At 37.9% G+C, this 27,892-nt stretch overlaps 1 protein-coding gene across 3 annotated transcripts in view; it reads right to left on the bottom strand.

Moving 5' to 3' along the window:
• Positions 1-27,892, bottom strand: part of gemin8 (gem (nuclear organelle) associated protein 8) — a 142,739-nt gene that overhangs the window by 60,654 nt on the left and 54,193 nt on the right. For all 3 annotated transcript variants that reach the window (XM_039743599.1, XM_039743597.1, XM_039743598.1), the window contains one exon: positions 18,849-19,281. In XM_039743599.1, coding sequence (XP_039599533.1) covers positions 18,849-19,281 — 433 coding nt within the window. The remainder of the gene's footprint in view (positions 1-18,848; positions 19,282-27,892) is intronic.

Raw genomic sequence — 27,892 nt, 5'->3', positions numbered from 1 at the left:
TTCGGCACCTATTTTGAAAACAACTAACTTTTCACTTCCTTTTCTCCTCCAGACCGATGCTTCAGACACAGGCCTCGGCGCTGTGTTGAGCCAAAGTATCGACCGTGTCGAACACCCCGTGATGAACCTGAGCCGGAAACTGTTAGACCAGAAGACGAGGTATGCGTCAGTGGAATGGGAAGCCCTGGCGATCAAGTGGGCGGTAACTCACCTGCGGTACTACCTGCTGGGTCGGGAATTCACCCTGGTGACGGACCATGCCACCCTCCAGTGGATGGCCCTTCATAGGGAACCAAATCCTTGGGTTACCAGGTGGTTTTTGGACCTGCAGCCGTACAAGTTCACTGTCACTTATTGCGGGGTAACCTTCATGCCAACGCGGATGCACTCTCATGGGCTCATGACCTCTCAGTTCGGGCCGCCCGACCTGGTGGGTCTGGGCTAGGGGGGGGGTCATGTCACGCACGAGTGCATGGGGAGCAGTTTAAGGACTCAGACCACATCGCGACAACCCATGCCGAGGGACAGAGGCGGCTCCCTAACCTTTCTCTTCTTATCTCCTCAGCCAGAACGAGAACGCGCTGCCGTAAGAGAGCCCAGGGTAACCAAAAAGAAGCCATACTTCCGGGTTCCTGTCGTCCCTCCAGATCCAAGATGATGACGTCCGTATCCCAACATGCACCTGAGTTCTCCCAGCATCCCTGATTCAATTTCCTGTCCCTCTGTATCAATGTAATTTTCTGTAATTTGGTCCGGTGTGACCATTTACTTCGTATTGTGGAGATGGTACTCTATTTAAGTTCAAATAAACCAGGGTGGAAACCCCAAAAGTTCACTTTGTGTAACTTTATTTCTTTACAATATATATATGTATATACAGGTATATGTATATATATGTGTGTGTGTGTGTGTGTGTGTGTGTGTGTGTGTGTGTGTGTATGTATATATATATATATATATATATATATATATATATATATATATATATATATATATATATATATACATACATACATACATACATACACACACACACACACGTGGACAAAATTGTTGGTACCCTTCAGTCAATGAAAGAAAAACTCAAAATGGTCACAGAAATAACTTTAATCTGACAAAAGTAATAAAATATAAAAATTCTATGAAATTTAACCAATGAAAGTCAGACATTGATTTTCAACCATGCTTCAACAGAATTATTTAAAAAAATAAACTCATGAAACAGGCCTGGACAAAAATGATGGTACCCCTAACTTAATGTTTTGTTACAGGAATCGTTTGATTGCAGTGATTGCCTCAAAAGATTGTGCAACTGTCAATGAGACTTCTGCACTTCTCAGCAGGTATTTTGGCCCACTCCTCATGAGCAAACTGCTCCAGTTGTCTCAGGTTTGAAGGGTACCTTTTCCAGACGGCATGTTTCAGCTCTTTCCAAAGATGCTCAATAGGATTGAGGTCAGGGCTCATAGAAGGCCACTTTAGAATAGTCCAATGTTTTCCTCTTAGCCATTCTTGGGTGTTTTAGCTGTGTGTTTTGGGTCATTGTCCTGTTGCAAGACCCATGACCTGCGACTGAGACCAAGCTTTCTGACACTGGCCAGCACATTTCTCTCTAGAATCCCTTGATAGTCTTGAGATTTCATTGTACCCTGCACAGATTCAAGACACCCTGTGCCAGATGCAGCAAAGCAGCCCCAGAACATAACAGAGCCTCCTCCATGTTTCACAGAAGGGACAGTGTTCTTTTCTTGATATGCTTCATTTTTCCATCTGTGAACATAGAGCTGATGTGCCTTGGCAAAAAGTTCAATTTTTGTCTCATCTGTCCATAGGACATTCTCCCAGAATCTTTGTGGCTTGTCCACATGTAGTTTGGCAAATTCCAGTCTGGCTTTTTTATGATTTGTTTTCAACAATGGTGTCCTCCTTGGTCGTCTCCCATGAAGTCCACTTTGGCTCAAACAACGACGGATGGTGCGATCTGACACTGATGTTCCTTGAGCTTGAAGTTCACCTTGGATCTCTTTAGAAGTTTTTCTGGGCTCTTTTGTTACCCTTCGTATTATCCGTCTCTTTGATTTGTCATCAATTTTCCTCCTGCGGCCACATCCAGGGAGGTTGGCTACAGTCCCATGGATCTTAAATTTCTGAATAATATGTGCAACTGTAGTCACAGGAACATCAAGCTGCTTCGAGATGGTCTTATAGCCTTTACCTTTGACATGCTTGTCTATATTTTTCTTTCTAATCTCCTGAGACAACTCTTTCCTTCGCTTCCTCTGGTCCATGTTGAGTGTGGTACACACCATGTCACCAAACAACACAGTGACTACCTGGAGCCCTATATATAGGTCCACTGACTGATTACAAGATTGTAGACACCTGTGATGCTAATTAGTGGACACACCTTGGATTAACATGTCCCTTTGGTCACATTATTTTCAGTTTTTCTAGGGTACCATCATTTTTGTCCAGGCCTGTTTCATGAGTTTTTTTTATTAATTCTGTTGAAGCATGGTTGAAAAGCAATGTCTGACTTTTATTAGTTAAATTTCATAGAATTTTTATTTATTATTACTTTTGTCAGATTAAAGTTATTTCTGTGACCATTTTGAGTTTTTCTTTCATTGACTGAAGGGTACCAACAATTTTGTCCACGTGTATGTGGATGTGTGTGTGTGTGTATATATATATATATATATATATATATATATATATATATATATATATATATATATATATATGTATATATTTTTTTTGTGTGTGTGTGTGTGTATATATATGACAGCAACACTCATAACAGTGACAAAACAATTACATTGACAATCATGTTACATTATTTTCAAAATGTTTCCTTTTCTTTTTCATTACTTCTTTAACGCACTACTTCCCCACTGCGAAGTGCCGGTATTTTGCTAGTGAGCTTATAAAACAAACCTAAAATGCATTTGATGTGGAGTTATTTTAAATTTTCCTATTCTGAAAGTTACAGTATAAAATGTAATTTTCACTCTCCACTCAAATTAACTCACTAATATTGTATTAAAGAAGCAGTACTCTGTCCAAGGCTGTCATTACGTATTACTAGTCTTAATACGTTACTTTGTTTTGGAAACTATATTTTATAACGTTTAAAAGATCCAAACAAAATGGCAGGAGTGACTGAGAAATGTGTTATGTAACACAGAAAAATCACCATAAACAGGTCAAGTAATTAGATGCTTTTTAAAAAACTATTTTAGTGACTTCACGATTTCATTAAGTACATGCAATACAGATTACTTAGACAGTACAATCTTATTCATACCAGATATTCACTCCTTTCTTATGGGCTGGAGTACAGAAGATTAATAACCCATTTAGATATATTGATCCAAACCTACATTTCCAGAAATGTGGTGAATCCATCCCCATCAAAGGCTTGACCTTCACAAAGAGTAAAATCTCTGGGTTGCCACTGAGGTCTAAATACATCCAGAGATGCCGAACATACTTATGAGATTTGATAGTAAAATTTTGCCTCCCACACATTTAGTCTAACCTACAGAAAAAAATTAAAGGAAACATTTTTCTATTTAGCTTTCGAGAACTTTGGTGAAACATTTAGCATCACATTTTAGAGAAATTGGGCTGTAGGCTATGAGTTCTAATGGGCTTTTACTCTTTTTTTTTTTTTTTTTTTTTAAATGGATGCGTTCATCTAACATGGCTAATCATCACTGTATAAGTCAACTGTCTTCATATAAGGTATGTACAACTGGAGCACTGGGAAACTTATAAACGGCTCTGGTTGGCATAGCAAGTTTATTGGGTGAATAAAGTTGCATACAAAATAAAACTACACACCCACTAGCTGCAGGTCTGACCATTGTGTTTCAGAACTTGTTCACATGTATGAAAGTTTATTCTGTTTAATATGAAAAATCTTCACTTGATATTTTAATGAATCACTAACAATTAGTTACATGTAACCACCATGCTGAATATCTTTTCACCATGGTTTCTCGTGCAATAAGGGTCATTAAGTCTAGAGAGTATGCTTTAAGAGGAATATATGAGAGGGAAGTTTAAAAACACCACAAGTAGTGTCACTTTATCCAAACGTTACATGGTTAGCTCTCCATTTATCAGAAACTCTTTACTAATTAAGGCAGTATTCAATCAAGCTGTGCTCATCTCGTCAGCGTCTATTCTTGTTGATCCTATAATGCTGGGCTTCTCACCATTCCAAAGGATTATCTTGCAGCTCTTGGTGAATGATAATTTAACTTTGAGGCTTCTATTTTTAGAAATCTGTCTAGATATGTTTGTGAAACTCCATCGCCATTTAAATAACACAGATAAACTGACAACATAAGGTAGGTCAATTTTCTCTAATTAGAGTCTTCTGTAATAAAAGTAATAATCCTGACTGCACTGGTTAATCTCATACTGTAAATCTACTTCTCTTTACCCATAAATTCAACTTTTACTAATTTTCATCATGTACCAGAATATGCTGTTCTTTTGTTATTTGGGATTTTATTTTTGCTTGCTTTATAAATGACAATGTGATGCTGTTACAGAGGACACTACATATAACCGACTGATCATAGCTGATGTGTTTACTAACATTGATTTCTTAAAATGTACTATTTATCTTTGTCTTTTCTAACTTTATTTATACTTTGTGGATTAACTGTTGCCACTTCCACAGTACAGCATACTTGAGAGTTATTGGAACCTGTCAAAAATAAACAAAGACATCATATGACAAACAGCAAAAAAGAAGAGATATTTAAATTATCAATAAAAAACACGAATACACTATGGGTTTTATTGTAATTATTTCAAATTAGATTGACAGTTTTCAGTTTTGATTAGGCCTCGAGAATGAAGTAGAAAATAAAGATTATGCAATAGCTATAATCAAACATTTCCTTGTTGATTTCAAGTGGTGGTTTGGATCACAGTCATGCTGGAAAGTCCAACAATGAGCAACAAGGTACAGGATGGTTTCAAGGCTAACCTTTTCTGACAGTTAGTAGAGTTAATGATGATATTGTCCCTATCAATAGGTCAGGATCTACTGGCAAAAAACTTTTTTTTTTTTTAAAAAAAACTAAATACCTCTTCAGAATACACATTTACTTATAGCACAAAGAGTTCCATTTTACTTTCATTTGACCATAGTATCCTGTCAGACTCACAATGGCATTTGACAAATTACCTAAGCAATTGCTTGTGTGGAGAGGCTGCTTTGATTGTGTAAACTGAGACATGTTTAGGGACTCATCAGATCTGAATTAATATACAGATGATGTAATGGGATTCATCAAAAATGTGTGTGCCTAAGAAAACAATCCACATACTTCCTAGTAACAAACCATGGATCAACTCTAACATCATTTTTCTTTCCAGACCAATTTGATAATTTAAACATAAAAACATCCTTCTGTTTCTGTACATGATATAAGAAGGACATTTTAAATAAGTTAATGTTCACCAGGCATGTAATTCAGTTAGAATTTAACGGCATGTGTTAAAAACCTGTAACAACCAGTCAGCTGACATCTTCAGTGATATCTATATATATAATTCACTAAGGCAAGACAACCATGGAAAGCACGCCGGAAGGGGCGTGGATTCACTAAGCCGCCAACAAGTGAGACACCTATGGCGCACGCAGGAAGGAGCCACGCCCACCAACTCCAAGACCATTGGATACCACGACAACTCGCAGGGCCACGCCCACCAACTCGGACGCGACAACACAGAAAAAATGGCGTCATTTATATTCGTCTGTCGTAGAGGCCACATGCAGTGCAGGTCAGGTTAATGTCACCTCCAAGCTACGTTGACTGTTCATAGAAGCATGTTTCTCGCGGAGGTGAATCGCCATATGCAGTGTGTGAAACGGTTTGCGAAGGGTATCCCATGGGAACCTTAAAACAATCCTTTACAACTGAGGTTAAAGCACAATGAAGTAAGCAGTCTTTAAAAAACGACTTTTCGGTTACGATGCATGACGTGTGTACCATAGCAAACTGTTTTACACGCTATATACAGCTATTTGCATCCGCGACAAACATGTGTCTTCTTAGATGCTCCTGCAGAAACACGGAAGACGTTTTCCTGCCCACCAACACTCCTTTTTCACTGGCCGGCATCTATCCTCGCTCTCTAGGCATTCAAAGTGCCTGCCCATTTGCCCGGACGCAAAAACTCACCTATCACCCAGTTACTCCCTTTCGTCTGTGGCAAGAGTCCACATGCACTTCTGAGCCACGCGGTGTTTGTTATGCCACGGGCTCACTATTGTGTTGTATTTTGCTCTCTCCAGAGTTCCATCTTTTCATTCACTTACTGTTGTATTCTCACACCAACCCGTTTTAGACATCCGTGTCTTTCCAGAAGTGTTTAGCATTCAATAAATAATTATGCATGAGATTGACCGTGTGTCTACTCAGCGCAGAGAGGCGTGGGTAAGCCGTTGAACCCCATTCAGGCTGCAAGCCGTGGAATTCCCACTAAGTGTGACTCATACGCTCCCACTCATTACGTCCCTACCCTTTGTGCACACCCCCCTCCTACCGTGGTCGGGTACAGCTTGTACAGAATAGCAACATCACATCACACTGACCCACAACAAAGACACTCCACAGAGTAGGGTGCTGAGTAGGGAATCCATTCCCTGATGGGTTTATCCATTCCCAGGAATTTGGGAATCCCGTGTTCCCAGGGATGACACAGTGCACAGGCATCTCACATGTGAATGGTTTTAGAATGACCGACACTTATTTTTAATAAAACTACTGCAAAATGTTGACACCAATAAAAGACTAACCTTATCTACAAGCAGTTCATGCTGTCATATAAGTACATGTATCTAACTCAGGGGTGCCCAATGCGTCGATCGCGATCAACCGGTAGATCGCAAAGGTAGTGCAGGTAGATTGCGTTGCATTCAAAAAAAATTTATTTTCAATGTTAGTCTATCATATATCCTCCTTATGGCATTTGCCACTTGATTGACATACAGGGCGGCCAGTCTGAGATCTCTTCTCTTCTAACACACTGGTCATCCCGCACGCACGATCAAACGCGCAAGCTACTGCAAACCTCCGGCTTTATCTAAGTGATCTAGTTAGCCTTCCAATTTATATCGACTAAAGAAGGGATTTAAAAAAAAAAAAAAATTTTTGGGAAAGGTATGGGCTGGATGTGGACTTGGAAGAGGATTTTTTTTCTCACAATGTCACAACTGAAGAGCGTTTGTCTGATCTGTAAATCTATCATTGCTATTCCAAAGAAGGAAAATGTGGAAAGGCACTTTCGGACTGTTTATAAAAACTCCGAAACTGGGAGAGGGAACTAAAATCGCAGTTAATCGGACAGCCTTCATTTTTTACTCAGCTGAATTCAAAAGCTCCTTGACTGCATTATTCGGCTCTACTTATTTATGCGAGTCAGCCTTTTCCCACATGAAGATTATTAAATACTGTAGTGCCATGGTTTTCAAACTTTTTTGAACAAGTACCATTCCGTGAGGAACAGTAAACTGAAGTACCACTGTCAATGAATCGTTAATTTACGGCCGTGTTGTTTTGAAGAAAAAGTCACTATAATCACTATAATGACTATAATTATGACGTTAAAGTAATATTAAACTAATTCAAGAATCGTTTTAAAAAAGTGCGAGGTGTATAAACAGGTAAAACGAGTGAAAAGTCATATGCGCGGTTATCTGACGACAGATTCTCGCTCACAAGAAGAATTTTAATAACTTTGTTCACATGCAAAGTACATTATCACTTGTAAGGTTACTCACTCTTACTGCCATGCTTTTTTTGCCATCAGGTCCTGGATCCATGGAAAAAGTGTGCTTACCGAGACCACCAGATCGTATTCCAAATACAAACAATTTCTTGGTTTCGTCTTTATGCTTGTCCTGGAAGAAAGGACTTTTTCACATAGATACGTCGACCCAAAGGGTAGCAGAGCTGTAATCGCCTTAGCACCGAGTTCATCATGCTATTTCCACACTTGACTCCAGAATTCTGTCACTGATTTTTCTTTGAACATTTCTTGGAAATGCTGATTATCTGTCATATCTATCAATATCTCTTGCTGCTGGAGGGAAAGATCAGCACTCATAATGTTCTCCATATTAAATGGCAATGTAATCCAGTGCTTTCCAACGTCGCTTCCTGACGTCAAGAATGGAAAATATGATACAAATTCTGAATGGAGCTTCTTCAGATGGTTGGTAATAACTTTCTGTATTTCCCTTGTATCGACGGCAGCGTTCATTGCTAGAAATTCCGAGAGAATCGGAAACATTTCCAAGTTTCCATTTGCGACCCGATTCATCAAAAAATAGAGTTTCTTATGAAAAGCTGAAACTTTCTCTTCCATTTTAAAAATGTTGTGTCCGTATACCTGGAGAGACACGTTCAGTTCGTTTAATTTTTTTTAAACACGTCTGCAAGGTAACCAAGACGGCAAACCCATGACACATCTTCAAACTTCTCTGCAAGGGATGACGAATCTTTCAGGAAGAGATACACTTCATCACGGAGCTCAAAAATCCTCATCAGAACTTTTCCTCTTGAAAGCCATCGAACTTCTGTACAGAAAAGCAACGTCTTATGGTCAGAACCTATTTCTTGGCACAAATGACAGAACAACCACGCGTTCAAAGGGTGGCTCTTGATGTAATTAATAATTTTTGTAGCATCATTCAAGGTCTCGTGCAAAATCTCACTCATTCTCTTCGATGCCAGCGTATGTCTATACAGGATGCAATGAGAGGAAACTATCGAATTATTTTGTTGCCTTGCTCTCGCAATGAAACCAGCTGTTCTTCCTGTCATTGCTGCTGCTCCATCTGAACAAATTGCAACGCACCAAAACCAAAGAATATCAAGTTCGCGGAAGAAACCATCAATATGTTTGAAAATTTCCTCACCAGTTGTTCTCTCAGGTAAAGGTTGACAAAGCAAAATATGTTTAATAATATCTTCAGAATCTGGAACACGAGCAAAAACGACCAACTGGGCTTCGCCTGAAATACCTGTGCTTTCATCCAACTGCATCGAAAACTCCTTAGCTGCAATTATCTTCTCAACCACCTGTTGTATCAAATCCTCCGATATATCTTTAATTCTCCTTTGCATGGTGTTATCAGAACATGGGATACTTTTCAAAACACTGGCCATTTTGTTGTCGAACATAATTAATATGATTTCTATTGCAGAAGGTAGCACAAGTTTCTCAACGACAGTATGGGCTTCACGGTGTTTTGCCATGACGGAGCATATGATGCCTGCAAACACTTGTCAGGCACACTTGTTGTTTTTCTGAACACTGTCTGCCGCTTCAAAAATTCGTCTTTACTCCTGACAAAAAACGACAACGGCCTTCTGTAGTGATCTTTGTGCTTAGTTGTAAAAGGTCGCTGAAGTAAGGATGGCTTCATACACTGGTTCGACAGTACTTCATTGCAGATAACGCACACAGGCTGCTGATGAGTGTTGCTTTCAATGTAATAAAACTCCCATTGCAAATAGTCTTCGCTGTACTTGCGATTTGGTTGGGCTGTCTTTATTTTCTTTTTTGGTGGTTCTTTCGGTGTATCGTGTCACTCAGCATTCTGCATTCAAAGACTTGAGTAGGTAACGGGTTTTCAGGAAATGGGTGCCCACGCTAATGAAAGCCGGCTTGGAGTCTTCCACGCATTTACAGTAGTATACTTATACTATATATAATTATATGCAACATATTGGCATTCTAGCAACATCGATTAGTGGAAAATAAAGGACCACATGAGTACCACTTGGCATGACTTAAAGTACCACCAGTGGCATGCGTACCACAGTTTGAAAACTGTGGCTGTAGTGACCATAAATGTATTGAACTGTTATTGTGCCATAAAGGTTATTCAGTTATACAAGGTACGACAACATATATTTTATGTACAAGTATACGCTCTCTCTCTATTATATATATATATCATTCTGTGATGGCAAGTTTCTTGGCACAGATAATGCAGATGCAACAGACTGACGCATTGCAATTTCAAGTTGCTGTTTAAAGCTGTTGTCTGACAGACGTCAATGAAGTCTTCAGTTTTCAACTATAACTCTGTTATTTCTTGATCGATTTTTACACTTTTACATGCTATATATGCGAGCTTGGCCGTTCCTGGTTTCCCGGGAATTACAGCCGTTTCATTCCCGGGAATGCAGGAATGAAAAATGCCCAGGAATCGGAGCCTGGGAATGGATTCCCTAGTGCTGAGCCCATTTCTGTAATCCTTGTTCACCTATGGTTATGTGACCAGACATAGCTCCAACACCATCATTAAATTTGCTGACACTACAGTCATAGGCCTAATCACCAACAAGGATGTAATGCCTTGCAAAAAAGAGGTCTACCTGCTAACAGAGTGGTTCCAGGACAATAATTTCACCATTAATGTCAGCAAAATCAAGGACCTGGTCAAATATATAGTATACAAAGCAAACTTTAATCTAGAGAGGATGTTCTTGAAAGAGTTTGCAGCTTTAATTTCTTGAAGTGATCATAACTGACAAACTAAAATGGGGACAACACTTTTTGTCTCTTATGAAAAAGTTTCACCAGCACCTCTGTTGCTCATACGTCTGAGGTCAGCATGCATTTCTATATCTGTTCTCACAAACAAGGTTCAAGAATATAAACCCTTGCATAGGGTGGTGAAGATTCAACTGCTTAATTTGTAAAGATTATATTATTTGCTTTTTCATTGTTCATTGCTTTTTACCATAGTGATGAATGAAATGTATTACTTCTTCTCTAATCCTTGGTGAAAGTGGTAGTCCAAAATTATTCTAAAGGACAAGGTTTTACCTAAATAAGCAGAATTTTCTAGCAGATTACATTTCCAATTATATTCTTTAAGAGGTCTGCAGAAATTCTGGCACTTATCTGTCCGAGCAAAAGAATGTTACTGCTTATTTCAGCACATTAACAAGTTGTTTTCCCATCTTTTGGTGCAAGATATAGAGCAACTTATTGTACATTCTGTTTACTTCATATTGCATTTTTCTTACATCTTTACCAAAAATGCTAAAGATCTTTGATTTCAAAAGTTAGCATTACATATAATATATTCAGCATTCTCAGAAATAAAGCATGACACTTATTGTTACTTATTGCAGTCCATATTTAAACAAGATTTATATATAAAAAATAATCATAAATTACAACACTGGCATGCAATGACCTGGCACAAAAAAGGAAATTTGTATAGAAGCCAGTAAAACCTTATTGGGCAATTAAAAACCACTAACAACTGCAATTCTCACTTTTGTGTATCTATGTGATAAAGAATCCCATCAAGTCTGTTTTTTCCTTGGAAAATAAATGTGTGAATTATTGAATTTATGACTACTTTTTGATGCTACAACCCATTTCTTGGCTTTTATAAGAGCCCTGAAGACTTTGTGAAATATTTTTAGAATGACATTTTTGAAACTTAAGAGCTGGCAACTTATACAACTACCCACAATGTTGTTTCTGCAATATAGCTAGTTATTATAAAATCTGGGGGTGGTGTATCACAACAGACCTAATCTAAAACATGCCAATCATTTATCAAACTGAAGTAAATTTCTTCTTTTAATCAAAACAAAAAGACTTGGTAAAAGTTAACTTCTATATATGAAATATACTTGAAGTCATACAATTATTATTTTTTTTTTTCTCTGGGAATACCAGTCTCTGTATTACATCTTAGTAAATTAGTAGTAAATGACTTGCGGGTAAATGTAGACAGAGGCTGTTTATCCATTCTCATCCTCTTAGATCTGAGTGCCGCATTTGACACCATTGATCACAACATTCTTAGAAATCGCCTTAGTCAATGGGTGGGCCTCTCTGGCGGCGTCTTAAATTGGTTTGAATCCTACCTGGCAGGTAGAATATTCTGTGTTAGTTGTGGTAATTATAACTCAAAGACACATGATATTATATATGGTGTTCCACAAGGCTCTATCCTGGATCCGCTGCTCTTTTCAATCTATATGCTTCCGTTAGGTCAGATTATCTTGGGGCACAACGTGAGTTACCACAGCTATGCTGATGACACACAGCTGTATTTATCAATTGCACCTGATGACCAGACGCTGTTATTTCACTAAAACAATGTCTTACTTGTGTTTCTAATTGGATGAAAAGTAATTTTCTCAAGTTAAATAAAGAGAAAACACAAATTTTAGTGATTGGCAATAATGGAGACAATGAGATTATTAGAAATAAACTTGATGCATTAGGTTTAAAAGTCAAGAACTTAAGGGTAACTGTTGACTGTAACCTGAATTTTAAATCACATATTATATAACTAGGACAGCATTTTTTCACTTAAGAAACATAGCAAAAGTTAGACCTCTTATATCATTGAAAGATGCTGAGAAATGAGTTCATGCTTTTGTTTTCAGTCGTTTAGATTACTGTAATGCACTCCTCTCAGGACTAACCAAAAAAGACATAAATCGTTTGCAACTAGTGCAGAATGCAGCTGCTAGAATCCTAACTAGGAAAAGAAAATCTGAGCGCATTTCTCCAGTTTTGATGTCACTACACTGGTTACCTATGTCATTCAGAATTGACTTTAAAATATTGCTTACGGTTTACAAAGCCTTAAATAATCTCACTCCATCTTATACATCGGAATGTCTGACACCTTATATTCCAAATCGTAACCATAGATCCTCAAATGAGTGTCTGCTTAGAATTCCAAGAGCAAAACTTACAAAGAAGTGGTGAGGCAGCCTTCTGCTGTTACGCACCTAAAATCTGGAATAGCCTGCCAATAGAAATTCGCCAGGCTAATACAGTGGAGCACTTTTAAAAAAACTGCTGAAAACACATTCATTTAACATGGCTTTCTGATATCTTCACCTTCATTTAATCCTGATAATCTGTATATTCAATTCAGTATAATAAACTATTCATGGTGGCTCTAAAATCCGTACTAACCCATACTCTCTCTTCTGTTTCTTTTCCCAGCTGTCCGTGGAGGCGATCTGCACCACCACCACCTAATCAAAGCACTGTTCCTACATTGATGGATTCAAAGCCAGAAGTCTACATGACCATCATCATCACGTCCTTCCATGTGAACCCTAAATACAAAGATGATTGTTTCATTTATGTTAGGTAGAATGCCCAGTCGGGGGGCTGAGCGGTCTCGTGGCCTGGAACCCCTGCAGATTTTTTTTTTTTTGTTTGTTTTTTCTGTCCCCCCTGGCCATCGGACCTTACACTTATTCTATGTTAAGTAGTGTTGTCTTATTCTAATTCTTACTTTGTCTTTTATTTCTCTTTTTTCATCATGTAAAGCACTTTAAGGTACATTATTTGTATAAAATATGCTATATAAATAAATGTTGTTGTTGTTGTTATCTTGCCTGAAGGGGCCCCGAGTTACCTTGAAAGCTTATATATTGTAATCTTTTTAGTTAAACTAATAAAAGGTGTAATTTTGCTTGACTTCCCACTATAGTCAGAGCCGACTATACTTTCTTAGAAGGTTGGTGTCCTTCAACATCTGCAATAAGATACTGCAGATGTTCTACCAGAGGTTTGTGGCGAGTGCCCTCTTCTATGCGGTGGTGTGCTGGGGAGGCAGCATAAAGATGAAGGACGCCTCACGCCTGGACAAACTTGTTAAGAAGGCAGGCTCTATTGTAGGAGTAAAGTTGGACAGTTTAACATCTGTAGCAGAGCGACGGGCATTAAGCAAACTACTGTCAATTATGAAGAATCCACTGCATCCACTGAACAGTGTCATCTCCAGGCAGAGGAGTAGCTTCAGTGACAGACTTTTGTCACTGTCTTGCTCCACTGACAGACTGAGGAGATTGTTCCTCCCCCACACTATGCGACTCTTCAATTCCACCCGGGGGAGTAAATGCTAACATTACTCAAAGTTATTGTCTGCTTTTACATGCATTTTTTATTACTCTTTAGTTTAGTATTGTTTTTTGTATCAGTATACTGTTGCTGGATTAAGTGAATTTCCCCTTGGGATTAATAAAGTATCTATCTATCAATCTATCTATCTATCACCATTTGTTGACAATTCGGCCTTTAATTCTCTCTATATGAATACAGGTATTCCCACAATGATTTACAAATTCTGGCATACCTTTTTATTATCATTATTAATTACACTCAGGGATTAGTTAACTAATTGGTTTGAGAGAAATTATATCAACCTTCTTTATACACCAGTGACTTTGTTGTGTGTGAAAATCCAAGCCAGGTTGTTGCTATTAATACATTACACTACTGCAATGCGTTTAAAACTACTTGTCTCTTCAGCTTTAGTAATTCAGAACTACACATATATTGTGTAGTTGTCTACCTACTGGGCCTGGGTAATTTTATCGATTTTCAGCTTAATCATTACTTTAAACGTTTAATATTGATTCTTAAAATCTCAAAAGAACAATCTTGTGAATCTCTATCCTACTCTATTATTATTGTAGATTTTTGTTTATCTTTGTTTTTGGCGTCTGATCCAGCAGATGTCACTAATGTACCTGTTAAGGGTTTCTATGGAAAAGGCACTTTACTATGTTTCATACTATAGTGTGTCCTCTTTAACTGAAATCTGCATCTTTGACAATTAAATCAGATGTGTGGACATCTGAACATGCAAGGCAGCAGATTACTATGTGACAAAGACACATTAAAAACAACTGGGCACCTGTGACAAATGTGTTGCAGACAAGTGTGCTGCATGCCAGCCCAACTGGGAGCAACATCATTCCATTGTTCCAAAACCCTTTCTAGAATTTCCAATGTGCTGTTCCATTTTGTAACCGCATCACACAAGTTTGTGTGTTGGCAAGTCTAATAAACATTGCTTCTCTTTAAGCACACAGCAAGTTGTACCTCTACAGTGAAAAAAGCTTCGAATGCACTTCACCCGACAAAGCAAACGGGCAAAAGTTGGAATTTTCAGAGCAGCAATACAAAAGTAAGCATGTGAACAAAGCAGCAGACTTGAATTAGCTCCATAATAGCACCGTTATCAGTTATGACAGCCTGTTCTTTTTCTTTTATGTTCCATTCATTCAATGCAGCTGTCAAAGAGCATCAGCTCTACATCTATACTTTAAAATGCTTGCTTTTTGTTTGAGGACTGTGAGAACAAATTTGAGAGTCATTAACATGACTGCTACAAGTGAGCAACTGAAGAATTATAGAAAGATACAAGTCTTCCCACTGTATCTTTTAGCTAAAAGTTTAGTTGAAGGGTGTTAACATGGAGATTCATAACACATGAAAAGGTTATTAAATAACATTTAAGAACCAATATTTGTCTATTTTATAATAATATTATTCTCAAGGATGATATAGATGTTTTATAAAGTAGATGTCATTGCACAAGGAGTCCGACCCACCAATAATATATGGCAGTACAAAGGTTAGTTAAATTATGGTGAATTTCGAATGAGTGCAGTGCTGTGAAAAAGGTTTTTTTGTATGTAGACACCCTTCAAATAAAGTGTTACTGAAATTTGTCACATTGTACTAATGTTTTCTATGTATGTTAAGCAATCTCTAAAGAAATCCACCACTTCAAATATCGGTGCACACTAATTCAATCAAGATAAAATCGATAATGAATGCAATCAGGACATCAATGCTGATACCCAGCCCTACTACCTACTATAAACAACACTGATTTAACAGCAAATTGTAGGAGAGAGGGCTTACACTTACAAATTGTGAACTGCATTAAGGCAGCTTGAGAATGTATGTATGTAGAAATGCATGACTCAGCACAAAAGCTGTCAGGTTGAGGCAACTGGCAAACAATTCTGTCATTTTTGCCACCTATAGCAATCTATTTAGTCATGCAGCTTCTGCCAATGTTCGGATCAGGGGAAATTTGGAAGTCAGCAAGCTTTGCACTGTGGCAGCCTATAGCAACACAAGGGATGCGTTCATCGGCACGGACATTTCATCCTCTCATGTGCATGTAATATAAGAAAAACGTAAAATGAAACATGCCTGTACTTTCCTGACTGCAATGTTGTGCTGTGTTTTGTTGCCTGGATGAAAACACCACACACGAAGGATGTGTACTAAATCTGCATTAGTATACCAAATGACACTGTTTATGTTTTGGTATTTACATGTTTCTGTTACATGTAATAACACTTTTTTTTCCTGAGGTAAACAAAACACAAAGAAGATTAAGTCCTCTGTTTGTAGTTCATTCTAAGATGATAAAGTTTGGAGTGGTTTCAAATTTAGAGCAGTTTTGTAGCATCACTACTGCAAACCTACCCATCAAAAACACTGATGCCTAAAGGCAAATCACTGTTTTACTGATAGACGAATAATGGGACATTTCCTTGTTGCAAAAGCAGCAAGCGAATATTTTTTAATCCCCTTGCAAGACAGTACAGGGCAAAAAATGGCTCACTGCGGTTTTTCATTTATTCGATTAGGAAAAGAAAAGAGAATATCAGGCAATAAATCTAAAATACATATTTTTGTCAAAAAGAGCCTGCCAAAACTAAAGACAATTGATATCTTTTGGCTGTTAAACTTATTTTACATTAAAATATACAGAGAATTGTTGTGAATCTGTTTATATGATGTTTGCTATACAGAATGTGTATAGAAGTGTAATCAATTTATTAAAACATATAACTTGTACCGTGTTAAAAATATGGTGCACATTTTAAGATCTCTCCAGAGATGTTCAATCGGATTCAAGTCTGGGCTCTGGCTGGGCAACTCAAGGACATTCACCGAGTTCTCCCGAGACCACTCCTTTGATATCTTGGCTGTGTGCTTAGGGTCGTTGTCCTGCTGAAAGATGAACCGTCGCCCCAGTTTGAGGTCAAGAGCATTCTGGAGCAGGTTTTCATCCAGGATGTCTCTGTACATTGCTGCAGTCATCTTTCCCTTTATCCTGACTAGTCTCCCAGTTCCTGCTGCTGAAAAACATCCCAACAGCATGATGCTGCCACCACCATGCTTCACTGTAGGGATGGTATTAGCCTGCTGATGAGCGGTGCCTGTTTTCCTTCAAACAAGACGCCTGGCATTCACACCAAAGAGTTCAATCTTTGTCTCATCAGACCAGAGAATTTTGTTTCTCATGGTCTGAGGGTCCTTCTGGTGCCTTTTGGCAAACTCCAGGCAGGATACCATGTGCCTTTTACTAAGGAGTGGCTTCCGTCTGGCCACTCTACCATACAGGCCTGATTGGTGGATTGTTGCAGAGATGGTTGTCCTTCTGGAAGGTTCTCCTCTCTCCACAGAGGACCTCTGACAGAGTGACCATCGGGTTCTTGGTGACCTCCCTGACTAAGGCCCTTCTTCCCCGATCATTCAGTTTAGATGGCCAGCCAGCTCTAGGAAGAGTCCTGGTGGTTTCGAACTTCTTCCACTTACGAATGATGGAAGCCATTGTGCTCATTGGGACCTTCAAAGCAGCAGAAATTTTTCTGTAACCTTCCTCAGATTTGTGCCTCGAGACAATCCTGTCTCGCAGGTCTACAAACAATTCCTTTGACTTCATGCTTGGTTTGCGCTCTGACATGTGTGCCTTTCCAAATCATGTCCAATCAACTGAATTTACCACAGGTGGACTCCAATTAAGCTGCAGAAACATCTCAAGGATGATCAGGGGAAACAGGATGCACCGGAGCTCAATTTGGAGCTTCATGGCAAAGGCTGTGAATAATGTGGTTTCTCAGTTTTTTATTTTTAATAAATTTGCAAAAACCTCAAGTAAATGTTTTTCACGTTGTCATTATGGGGTGTTGTGTGTAGAATTCTGAGGAAAAAAAAGAATTTAATCCATTTTGGAATTAGGCTATAACATAACAAAATGTCGAAAAAGTGATGCGCTGTGAATACTTTCCGGATGCACTGTATGTATGTATGTTTGTATGTAGGTGTGGGATACTTTTCACAACTTTGATCAGGCTCATGAAAAAATGAATATTCCACACACAAAAAAAAGACCTATTCTAGGGAAACCTGCTAGAGTAACAACCAAGTGGTTTAAATGGAAGAAAATTGATGTCCTGACCTTAACTCTATCAAACATCTCATTCAAGAGCTAAAAATTGCTGTCCACCACCACTTCCCAACTAACCTGGCAGAGACAGGACAATTTTGCAGACAGAAACTGGCAAATCTTGCTCTATTACACTGTGCAAAATTACTTGCTATAACAGCTTCAAGTGGTGGTGCAACCAAGTACTATAAACTGATGACATTGCAGCTTTTGGAATTAAATTTTAATGGTTAATAATTTTTCTTCATTTTTGGGCAGTAGTATTAAAAAGGGTCCGATTTACAAATAAAAATGTCCAATTAAACTGATCAAAATCCCAGGCTGTTACAATCACGCAGTATATGTGAAAAAAGTTTTGGAGACCAAATGCTTTTTCAAGGCACTGTACATGTAACACAAAGGACATATATGACATTAAACAGAAGGTGATGACAGTTTATCTAACTTGTTTATAATTAGCCTTTACCTAGGCTGCCTCCATTCAGATAATTTTTAAAAGCTGTTATAAATGTTTAATGAGTTACCTACATGTCTTAGTAGTTTGGCTTTGTTTCTCTTTCTATTCCTCAATTAACTTTTCCCTTTTTGATGAAGTGGTACGAACAGGAGAAAAATCTTGAAAAACATTTTAAGAATTAAAGACTATTCTCTAAAGCTTCTAAAAAGTAAAACAACTAAAACACACCAATGTGATTCACCATTTAGAAAGAATTAACAAGCTTATTATACCAATTATGAACAGCTTGGTTGGTTATGCTTCGGTACTTACTAAGTTCTTTTCTGTGTTTCTCTGTTTGGGCAAAATATTGGCGTAGTTCTTCCGTTATTTCCATGTTGGTGACATCACACTCAATTTCGCTGTCAGTTTCTGACTCTTCATCAGTTTCTGATTCATGGTCTTCTATATCCAGCGCTCTGTCATCTTCCCCTTTCCTAAATTTTGAATGATAGGTCCAATTTTTTTCTTTGCCAGAGCCAAAGCAGTAATCAGAATAAGCATAATAGTCGTCCTCATTCCAGTCAGAATAGCGATGAGTGTTCACTGTTGATGAACTAAAGGGAAAACAGCCAATGCTCTGAACTGCTTTGCTATAAGCCTGTTTATGCCTTTTTTGCCATAACATTGCTTGGTGATAATGTCGCCAGTATCGAGAATAAGCTTGGTGCATATACCAAGCCTTATCTCCATTAGCATCTTCATTCTGTCAATAATACAAGGAAAAAAAAGCAAAAAATAACTTTCAAACAAACAATAAAGAGAAATCCACTACAGTGCCCATATTAAACTGTACTTTCACCTATATCACAAAATAATCTTTCTTACTGTGATCACAATACCAGCCATATTATTTTAAGCACCTTGGTGAAACTTGGAATTCCACACTGTTTACTAATTTGTTGATGCAGTCCAGAGGCAGTAAATTAAACATTTTGGAGTAAAAAGGGGCATGGCAAATAACAAAAATGCACATTTTTAAACATTCTTAAAAGCATGAAACCAACATGTTTTAAAGGAAAAAAAATTCCATGGTATTTTATTTGGTTAATCATCAAGGGGTTATCTTTTTTTATTTAATTTCACATTTATAGTTTGAGAGAGAGCATGAAACATTGTTCCTTGAAAAAAACAAAGAAACAAATCATGAGTCAATAGTTCAAAAAATATTTCACTTAAGTGAAACCAAATGAAATGAGCTTGTTGCATAATTAGGTTATGAGTGTATATGTTTAAAAAGCCTGAATACTAAACTGAGAAAAAGGACTTCCTTTGGCTCAGCTGACTAAATTGACAGTTTCTTTAGTTATTCACAAAGAGCTCTTCATCTTTATGTTCTAAACTGGACTTGGAGCCACTCACATGCTGTGTGAGACAATCCTCAATACCAAGCTGATGTAAATAAATATATAGTTAGGTGACTGTTATGGCCTTCACTACATAACTGGTTTCTGTTAGCCTATGCCTCTTACCCAACCTAAACAAGAAGTGGTTGAAAATATAAAGACATATATATGCCCTTGACAATGCAAATTTATCTTCAAATTTTAGTGGTGGAGCTGAAATAGAGGCAATAAATGTGACTGTATGACACAAAAATCCTATCCTGGTACATGTGCATATAATGAATAAAAACCCTTTAATTTTAAAGAGGCTCTGTTTTTTCAGCTTATTTTTCTATAGCAACAGCATTGAAGCACAACATTTGAATAATCTTAAGTATCAATGTCACATTGAGATAAAATCCAAAGCATTTTGTCACATAAGGTATACAATATGTTGAAAATTTTATTTGCTGCAGAAACTTCAGGAGATAATGTCCAGGTAAGGGATTCAAAACCAGAATGTTGGAAGCCTTGTTGAAGTAGCTCTACTCACTGTGCCACAACACCACTCAATTATTTAAAATATCAAACTTGAAAAGGTAGCTTTACTCTTCCAAAATATTAAGTTGCTTAGGGATACACGCTTTGCTGATTTCATATTTTTTAAATTTCATTCTGGGCTAGAAAGCTTTCTTCCCTGAAACACAGCGAGTTAGACCCAAGGAAAAAAGCAATGGCATCTTAAGGTTAATACTCTAGGAAAATAAATGTGCATCAATTCTACAAAAACATAGTCACTGTACAAAACTCTTAAGTCTTCTGTGGCATTCACTGGCTACCCAATGTGACCTGACATTTGCGCGATAGACATATGAGCGCCGACAAAATAGCGCCGATTAAAATGCGGCGTCAAAATCGCGAAAGTTTCAATAAATATGAATTACTAGTTTAAAGCATATATAATAATGTTTATTTTAGAAGTCAATATTATTAGACGCGGCATGCCATCAGCATGGCACGCAGACGGTCCTTAAGATCACGCCCTGCATATGTAGGAAGAATTGCAGCAAGACGTTTTGATAGTTGAGCGTACTTAAGACTTGCTGGCTGCCTGACTGCTGGTAATTCCTCTTTGTATACGATGCGTTGCCAACCCTCGACTGAGTTATTTGTTCGCGGCATGCCATCAGCAGTTATAACAGTTATAACCTAGCACATAATGTGTACATACGCGTTCCACTCTCTTGGCCTCTCTCGCGATTTTGTCGTGGCGCACTTGTCGAAAACCAGTTAGCGGGTTTGTCGGCGTTCATTTGTCCGTTGCGGTTTTGATGGGGCTCATATGCCTATCGCGCTTTTGTCGGTGAACCGCTACCCAAAGCAGCAAACAGGTTAAATAAAACTTTAGAACTTGATACAATGAACTACTTCCTTTTACAAGGGTCAGGCAAAGCAAAAAAATTTAATGCAATGTATTTCCCATAGTGTACCAGTCACTAAAAGATACAGTCTAACATATCACAACAAGAGGAACCAAACCATATATTTAAAAGTCAAATGCATACTTGCCAATTAAAAATACTTGGGGAATATATAAATATCAATACAATATAATCCTATTTCTGTCTGCTAAGCAGTTATATTCTGTTGGGCATATTCAGTGTTAACGTCTATTAAAATATACTTTTTAATGCATGTAGTATAACAAAATGCTTGGCATCTTTCACTTCATTAAACGCCACATCGCAAATGCAGCACAATTGAGGCAACAGACCAACCAACACTGCAACTAAATAAGGTAATAGTTAAAGAAGAAAAAAAATACATGGGAAATGTAAAAAAGAATGATGGAGGGTACTACTGCCATTTAAGTCCATTAAACATTTTGGTGATATGCCTTCATTAATGATGCAAAATGAGAGCAGGAATAAATTGTGTAAATAAATAAATTCCTTCGATAGCTAAAAAGAGTGTACACAGTTATTCCAAAACCTAAGTTTGTGACCCCCATAATCAAACCATTGCTACCTACCTTTCCTAGTTTTTTTAATGAGCTCCAATGGGAATGGTACTTCCTTTAGCAGGTTATTTTTTATTTCGTATCATTTCTTTCCTATTTAAAACATCTTTTATTAGGGTATAGTGACAGCTGTATAAGCCATCTATTCTATTAAAAGTAAAAATGCAATGCAATTTATTATTTTATTAGTTTACATAACAAGCGCCTTGGAACAGGCATGTCACGTGTGATGCTCTTGAGTGAATATGCTGCGAGTGATGTCACAGAAATTACAGAGTGCAGTAAAATTTAAAGGTTTAGGTTCAGTGGTATGCCAAGATGGAAAATAAGATGTAGAGATAACCCATAGAGTGCAGTGGGAATGGAAAATTTGAAGAAAGTATCAGGAATATTGTGTGATCAAAGAATTAAGGTGAAGATTAAAAGGTAAAGTTTTTAAGATAGTGGTAGGAGCAGCAATGATGCATGAAGCAAAGGTATGGGCAGTAAAGGGAGCACAGAAGAAATTAGATGTGGTAGAATGGGAATGTCGAGTTACAAAAAAAAAAAGGAGGCGGTGGTGCAGGACCAAGCTATATAGAAAAGGTTAATCAAGCATATCGAACCTATATAGAACTGGGAAAAGATGAACAGGTAGAAGAAGGGAATAATTCACTAAAGCTGTTCTAAACACAATGGCTTCTTCCCAGCCTTTCTGATATTTCAATATACATAAGAATCTAACTCATATATTGAGCACTCATTTATTTAGCTTGCTGAATTGAACAGGGGAGGGTATTATGTTTAACTTTTAAAAACAATGTCCAAAATGTTGTGCTGATTGTATATTGGCTAATCTGTAAACACCATCAACTTATGAGTCTCTCTCTTCAGATGTATCAGAGTCAGCTGAAAGATGGCAAAGGTTGTTTTGTTTAATGCGGTTTGTTCTGAAGAGACTTCACAGCAATTTTTTAAATTCCACTTAATGTTTGTTATGATTTACACTGCTCCGTGCATAGACTAATCCACAAATTACAAAGACATATTCTAAGATATTCTAGTAAAACTCTTGCTTTCTTCTTTTAAATTATTTTGCTACATTTATTATCTACTTGATAAAAGCACTTACCCAAAGTAACTTACAAATCAAAAGTGCACAATACAATTTTTGTTATATTTGAATAACTGAAGAACTGTCACGTTAAATTGTACCTTTGTAACATACACTATGAACACTCATTTGGATGCAGGAACAGCTGTACTTGAAACTCTACTGTATATTGTGGACACACTACTGTGTAGCATCTCATGCCAAGCGACAGGCTAGTCTCCTGACTAAAAATTACTTACAAGGGGATCAAGTGACAGTGCTTGAATTCCACAAATTAAGATGGACTGCAGGAAATGAGGCCATTGTTAGGATGATCAGAGGTTAGATAGATTTCAAAGAAGATGCTAGATGTTCAAATAGAGGTAATTTGGTTTTAGCATGAGGTGGAAAATTACTATACAGTGATCCCTCACTATATCGCACTTCGACTTTTGCGGCTTCACTCCATTGCGGATTTTAAATGTAAGCATATCTAAATATATACCATGGATTTTTCACTGGTTCACAGATTTCTGCGGACTGTGGGTCTTTTAATTTATGGTACATGCTTCCTCAGTTGGTTTGCCCAATTGATTTCATACGAGGGACGTTTTTGGCGGATGGCTGAGAAGCTACTCAATCAGAGCACGTATTACGTATTAAATAAAACTCCTCAAAGATATACGATATGCTTCCCGTGCAGTGCTTCACATACTTGAAAGCCCGAACAGCACGTATTGATTTTTGATTGTTTGCTTTTCTCTATCTCTCTCTGACATTCTCTGTTCTTGACGGAGGGGGTGTGAGCAGAGGGGCTGTTCGCACACTGGCCTAAAGGATACGGACGCTCCTCTAAAAAATGTTGAAAGACTACCTTCACATTGCTCCCTTTCTTGCAGCTGCTTTTTCCTGCAGTGCTTCGCATACTTAGAAGCCTGAACAGCCCTATTGATTTTTGATTGCTTTTCTCTCTCTCTCTGACATTCTCTGCTCCTGACGCGGCCTTCTTTGAAGAGGAAGATATGTTTGCATTCTTTTAATTGTGAGACAGAACTGTCATCTCTGTCTTGTCATGGAGCACAGTTAAAACTTTTGACTAAAAGGTGTTATTTCATGTCTAGAGGGCTCTGATAATGTTAAAAAACATATTTAGAAATTTATAAATAAAGAATCCTACTTTGCCGAAATGCATTTATTGCAGTAGAGTCTGGAATGGATTAACCGCGATAAACAAGGGCTTACTGTAGTCACCTCATCAGTTATAAGGGTCCTTTCATATGAAAGTTCATGGTTCAAAAGGTCAGCAGGTCTAACTGTTTTTCTCTTTACTTTGATAATCCCTCATTGAATTCAATATTTTTTGAAAGAAAAAACACCACCTTACTTTTAAATAATCTTAATTTAACAGCATCTATCCTGGGTTTTGAGATGCATTAAGAGTGCCACTTGCTGTTGACAATTAAACTCCAACATGGAACTCTGTAGGAACAATGATCTTCAGTTCATGGATTCAACAAGGTGCTGAAAACATCACTTAAGGATTCTGATCCAGGTTAACTTTACTTAAGTTGAAACTAACAGAAGAGAACATAGCACAGAGAAAAATATAAGTACCCTAACCTTTTTTTTGTATATCATTCTTTGTAGAAAATAACAGCAATCAAGCTTTTTCTGTAATTGTGAACGAGATTTATACACTTCTCAACTGGATGTTTGCCTCACTCCTCTCACTCTCAGGTTTGATGGGTGCCTTCTCCCAACTGTGAGTTTTCATTCTTTCCACAGCTATTCATTTGGATTCAGATTAGGAATAATAACGTGCCACTTCAGAATCATCCAAAGTTTTCTTTTAATCCATTCTTAAGGTATGTCTCAGGTCACTATCCTGCTGAAGAACTATGACCTTTCATTATGATACAACCCAGTGTCAGAAAGCTGTATGTCAAGGCTTTTTATTTAAATGTGCAAATTCAAGGCACCCAAAGGCAGCAAAGCAACCCAAAAACATTACAAAGCCTCCTCAACATTTCAAGGCAGGGATGATGGTGTTCCTTTCTTTGACAGCTTTGTTTTGGTTTCTGTGAGCACAAAATTGTTGGGGTTTACTTAAAAAAAATACATAAAAAAAACAAAAAAAAACCACTGGTTTTGTTTTTTTGGTTCAAAGGACATTCTCTCAGGACAGCTGTGGCTTATCAATACACATTTTGAGCTTTTTTGTATTGCTCTCTTAAAAAGTAGGACCTTCATGGGTCCTCTAACACACAACCCATTTTCATTCAGACAGCAATGGATGGTGTGACTTGAAACCATTGCACCTTAAGTTTGAAGGTCAGCTTGAATTTGTTTTGATGTTTTCCTTGGTTCTTTCTCCACTATTCAAAAAAAAAAAATCTTTCCGTTCAATCTTCTGTCAATTTTCCTCTTTTGGCCTCATCCAGGGATGTTAGCTAAAGTCTTCTGTGCCTTAGGCTGGGGTTATATTTCATGCAACCTGTTGTGTGTGCCTGCGGATGCTACTGCTACAGAAGTGGGGTACTATTTGTACTTGTATCCGTACTTAAAGAAAATCTGGAGGAATCCACCAAGTGGCAGAGATATCACCATGGTCAGAAAACAACGTTCGAATTTGCAATTTCTGGAGATATGCAATAATTTCCCAGGACATCTATCCATAAAATCTCTGAAAAGCATGGAAGTTTAATGATTACATCCATCAGTTCAGAGACATGTTCATTCTAGCTAGTATCAGGCACAAGGCAGAAACGATCCCTCAGCTCATTGCAAGGTGAATAAAAGCACACACAAGCACTAGCGTCATTTTAACATCACCACATCCCTAAACCTCCATGTCCTTGGAAGGAAACCGGAGCACATTGTGGAAACCCACCAGGAAAACATGCAAATTCCAGGCAGGGAACAACAGGGAAGTGACAAAAATTCACTTCAAGGAGAAAAAAAAACAAAAATAGGAGCCAATAGCTTTGATTTAGCCACCAAATAATCACATGTGTAAAATATTAATCTTTCAATTGCTTAACTTTCAAACCTCCATGTATGTGTTCATAATTCATTTCCTTCTGCTGTGATATGTATCCTACCCTTGAGCTTTTATGTCTGTCTTAATGATTTGGGTAACTGAATGTCATAACAACTATGTACAGTCACTAAGAGCAGTGTATTTGATTCAACAACAACAACATTTATTTATATAGCACATTTTCATACAAAACGTAGCTCAAACTGCTTTACATAATGAAGAATAGAAAAAATAAAAGACACAGTAAGAAAATAAAATAAGTCAACATTAATTAACATAGAATAAGAGTAAGGTCCAATGGCAAGGTTGGACAGAAAAAACAAAAAAAAAACTCCAGACGGCTGGAGAAAAAAATAAAATCTGTAGGGATTCCAGACCATTAGACTGCCCAGTCCCCTCGGGGCATTCTACCTAACATAAATGAAACAGTCCACTTTGGATTTAGGGTTCTCACGGAAGGACTTGATGATGATGGTCACGTAGACTTCTGGCTTTTGATCCATCCATAATTGTTGGAATTCAGGCTCTGAAGTCTGTGTCACTGACCATCAGCACATCAGTGTCAGGCGGCCATCCAGTGTAATGTGGTCTTCTTTTCTTCTTGATTGAAGTGAGCCAGCGTTTGAAACCTGGCTCAGGAAACTGCTCAAGCGATGGCTCTTCTGTGCCGATTCTGACTAAATCCTCCAGGGCTGAGACATTGAGTGGGTTTCACACTTTAGATTTTTTTTTATTCTGTGCTGTACTGAAAAGCCACATTCACACTGAGCTGCTGAAATAGCCAGAATAAGCATGATCTCAACAAGATGTAGAACATTTTGGAAATCTGCAAAATAAAGCTCTTTTGTCAGTAAGACTTCCCACAAACTGTTAAGACTTGTCTGAGAATTGGTCTTTAATTAGAATTTTTTAGCAATCTCCATTCCATTTGTACAGCCTTGATATCACATACATTCCTCAACAAGGCATCTTGATAACATTTAAGTCAATCTAATTTTTTCATTAAGTGGTTAAATCACCTGGTCATGAACCATTATAGAAGAATGAGCTTCCTTGTGACTACCCCTTATATTTTCAAACTGGCTTTCCAGTTCCTTGATTGTAACCTCCACTGTTTTTTCAATATGCAATTGGTGAGACTTGCACCTTTGATTTGGATATTCTGAAAGGTAATGCTTGTGTTGGTACTACCCACTGACTTTCCCTGCTTTTCAGGGGCGGTACGGTGGCACAGTGGTAGCGCTGCTGCCTCTCAATTAGGAGACACGGGTTCGCTTCCCAGGTCCTCCCTGCGTGGAGTTTGCATGTTCTCCCCATGTCTGCGTGGGTTTCCTCCGGGGGCTCCGGTTTCCTCCCACAGTCCAAAGACATGCAGGTTAGGTGGATTGACAATTCTAAATTGGCCCTAGTGTGAGCTTGGTGTCTGTGTGTGTGTGTCCTGCGGTGGGTTGGCGCCCTGCCCAGGATTGTTTCCTGCCTTGTGCCCTGTGTTAGCTGGGATTGGCTCCAGCAGACCCTCATGACCCTGTGTTCGAATTCAGGGTTGGACAATGGATGGATGGATGGATGGTCATGACAGGCAAGGGATTTTTTTAAAATTATTTTTTAAATAGAACTTAAACTATTTTATTCACACAGTTTTAATCACTCATATGACAGAGGTGAAATTCAAGGTCTAAAACAAAGCCTTTCCCATAGGAACGTTTTCTTTTTATTATTATTATTGCTATAATTAATTTTTTGCTAAATCTTATTTTCCATGTTTCTTTGATGATGTACTCCCGCTGAACAATGTATCTTTAACAGAACATTCGGGGCTAACAAAGTGGCAGTTATTGATACCATTTTAACAAAGTTTAC

This window comes from Polypterus senegalus, chromosome 2, assembly GCF_016835505.1.
Source record: "Polypterus senegalus isolate Bchr_013 chromosome 2, ASM1683550v1, whole genome shotgun sequence".
Taxonomy (NCBI): Eukaryota; Metazoa; Chordata; class Cladistia; order Polypteriformes; family Polypteridae; genus Polypterus; species Polypterus senegalus.
This window is presented reverse-complemented; position numbering and strand designations above follow the sequence as displayed.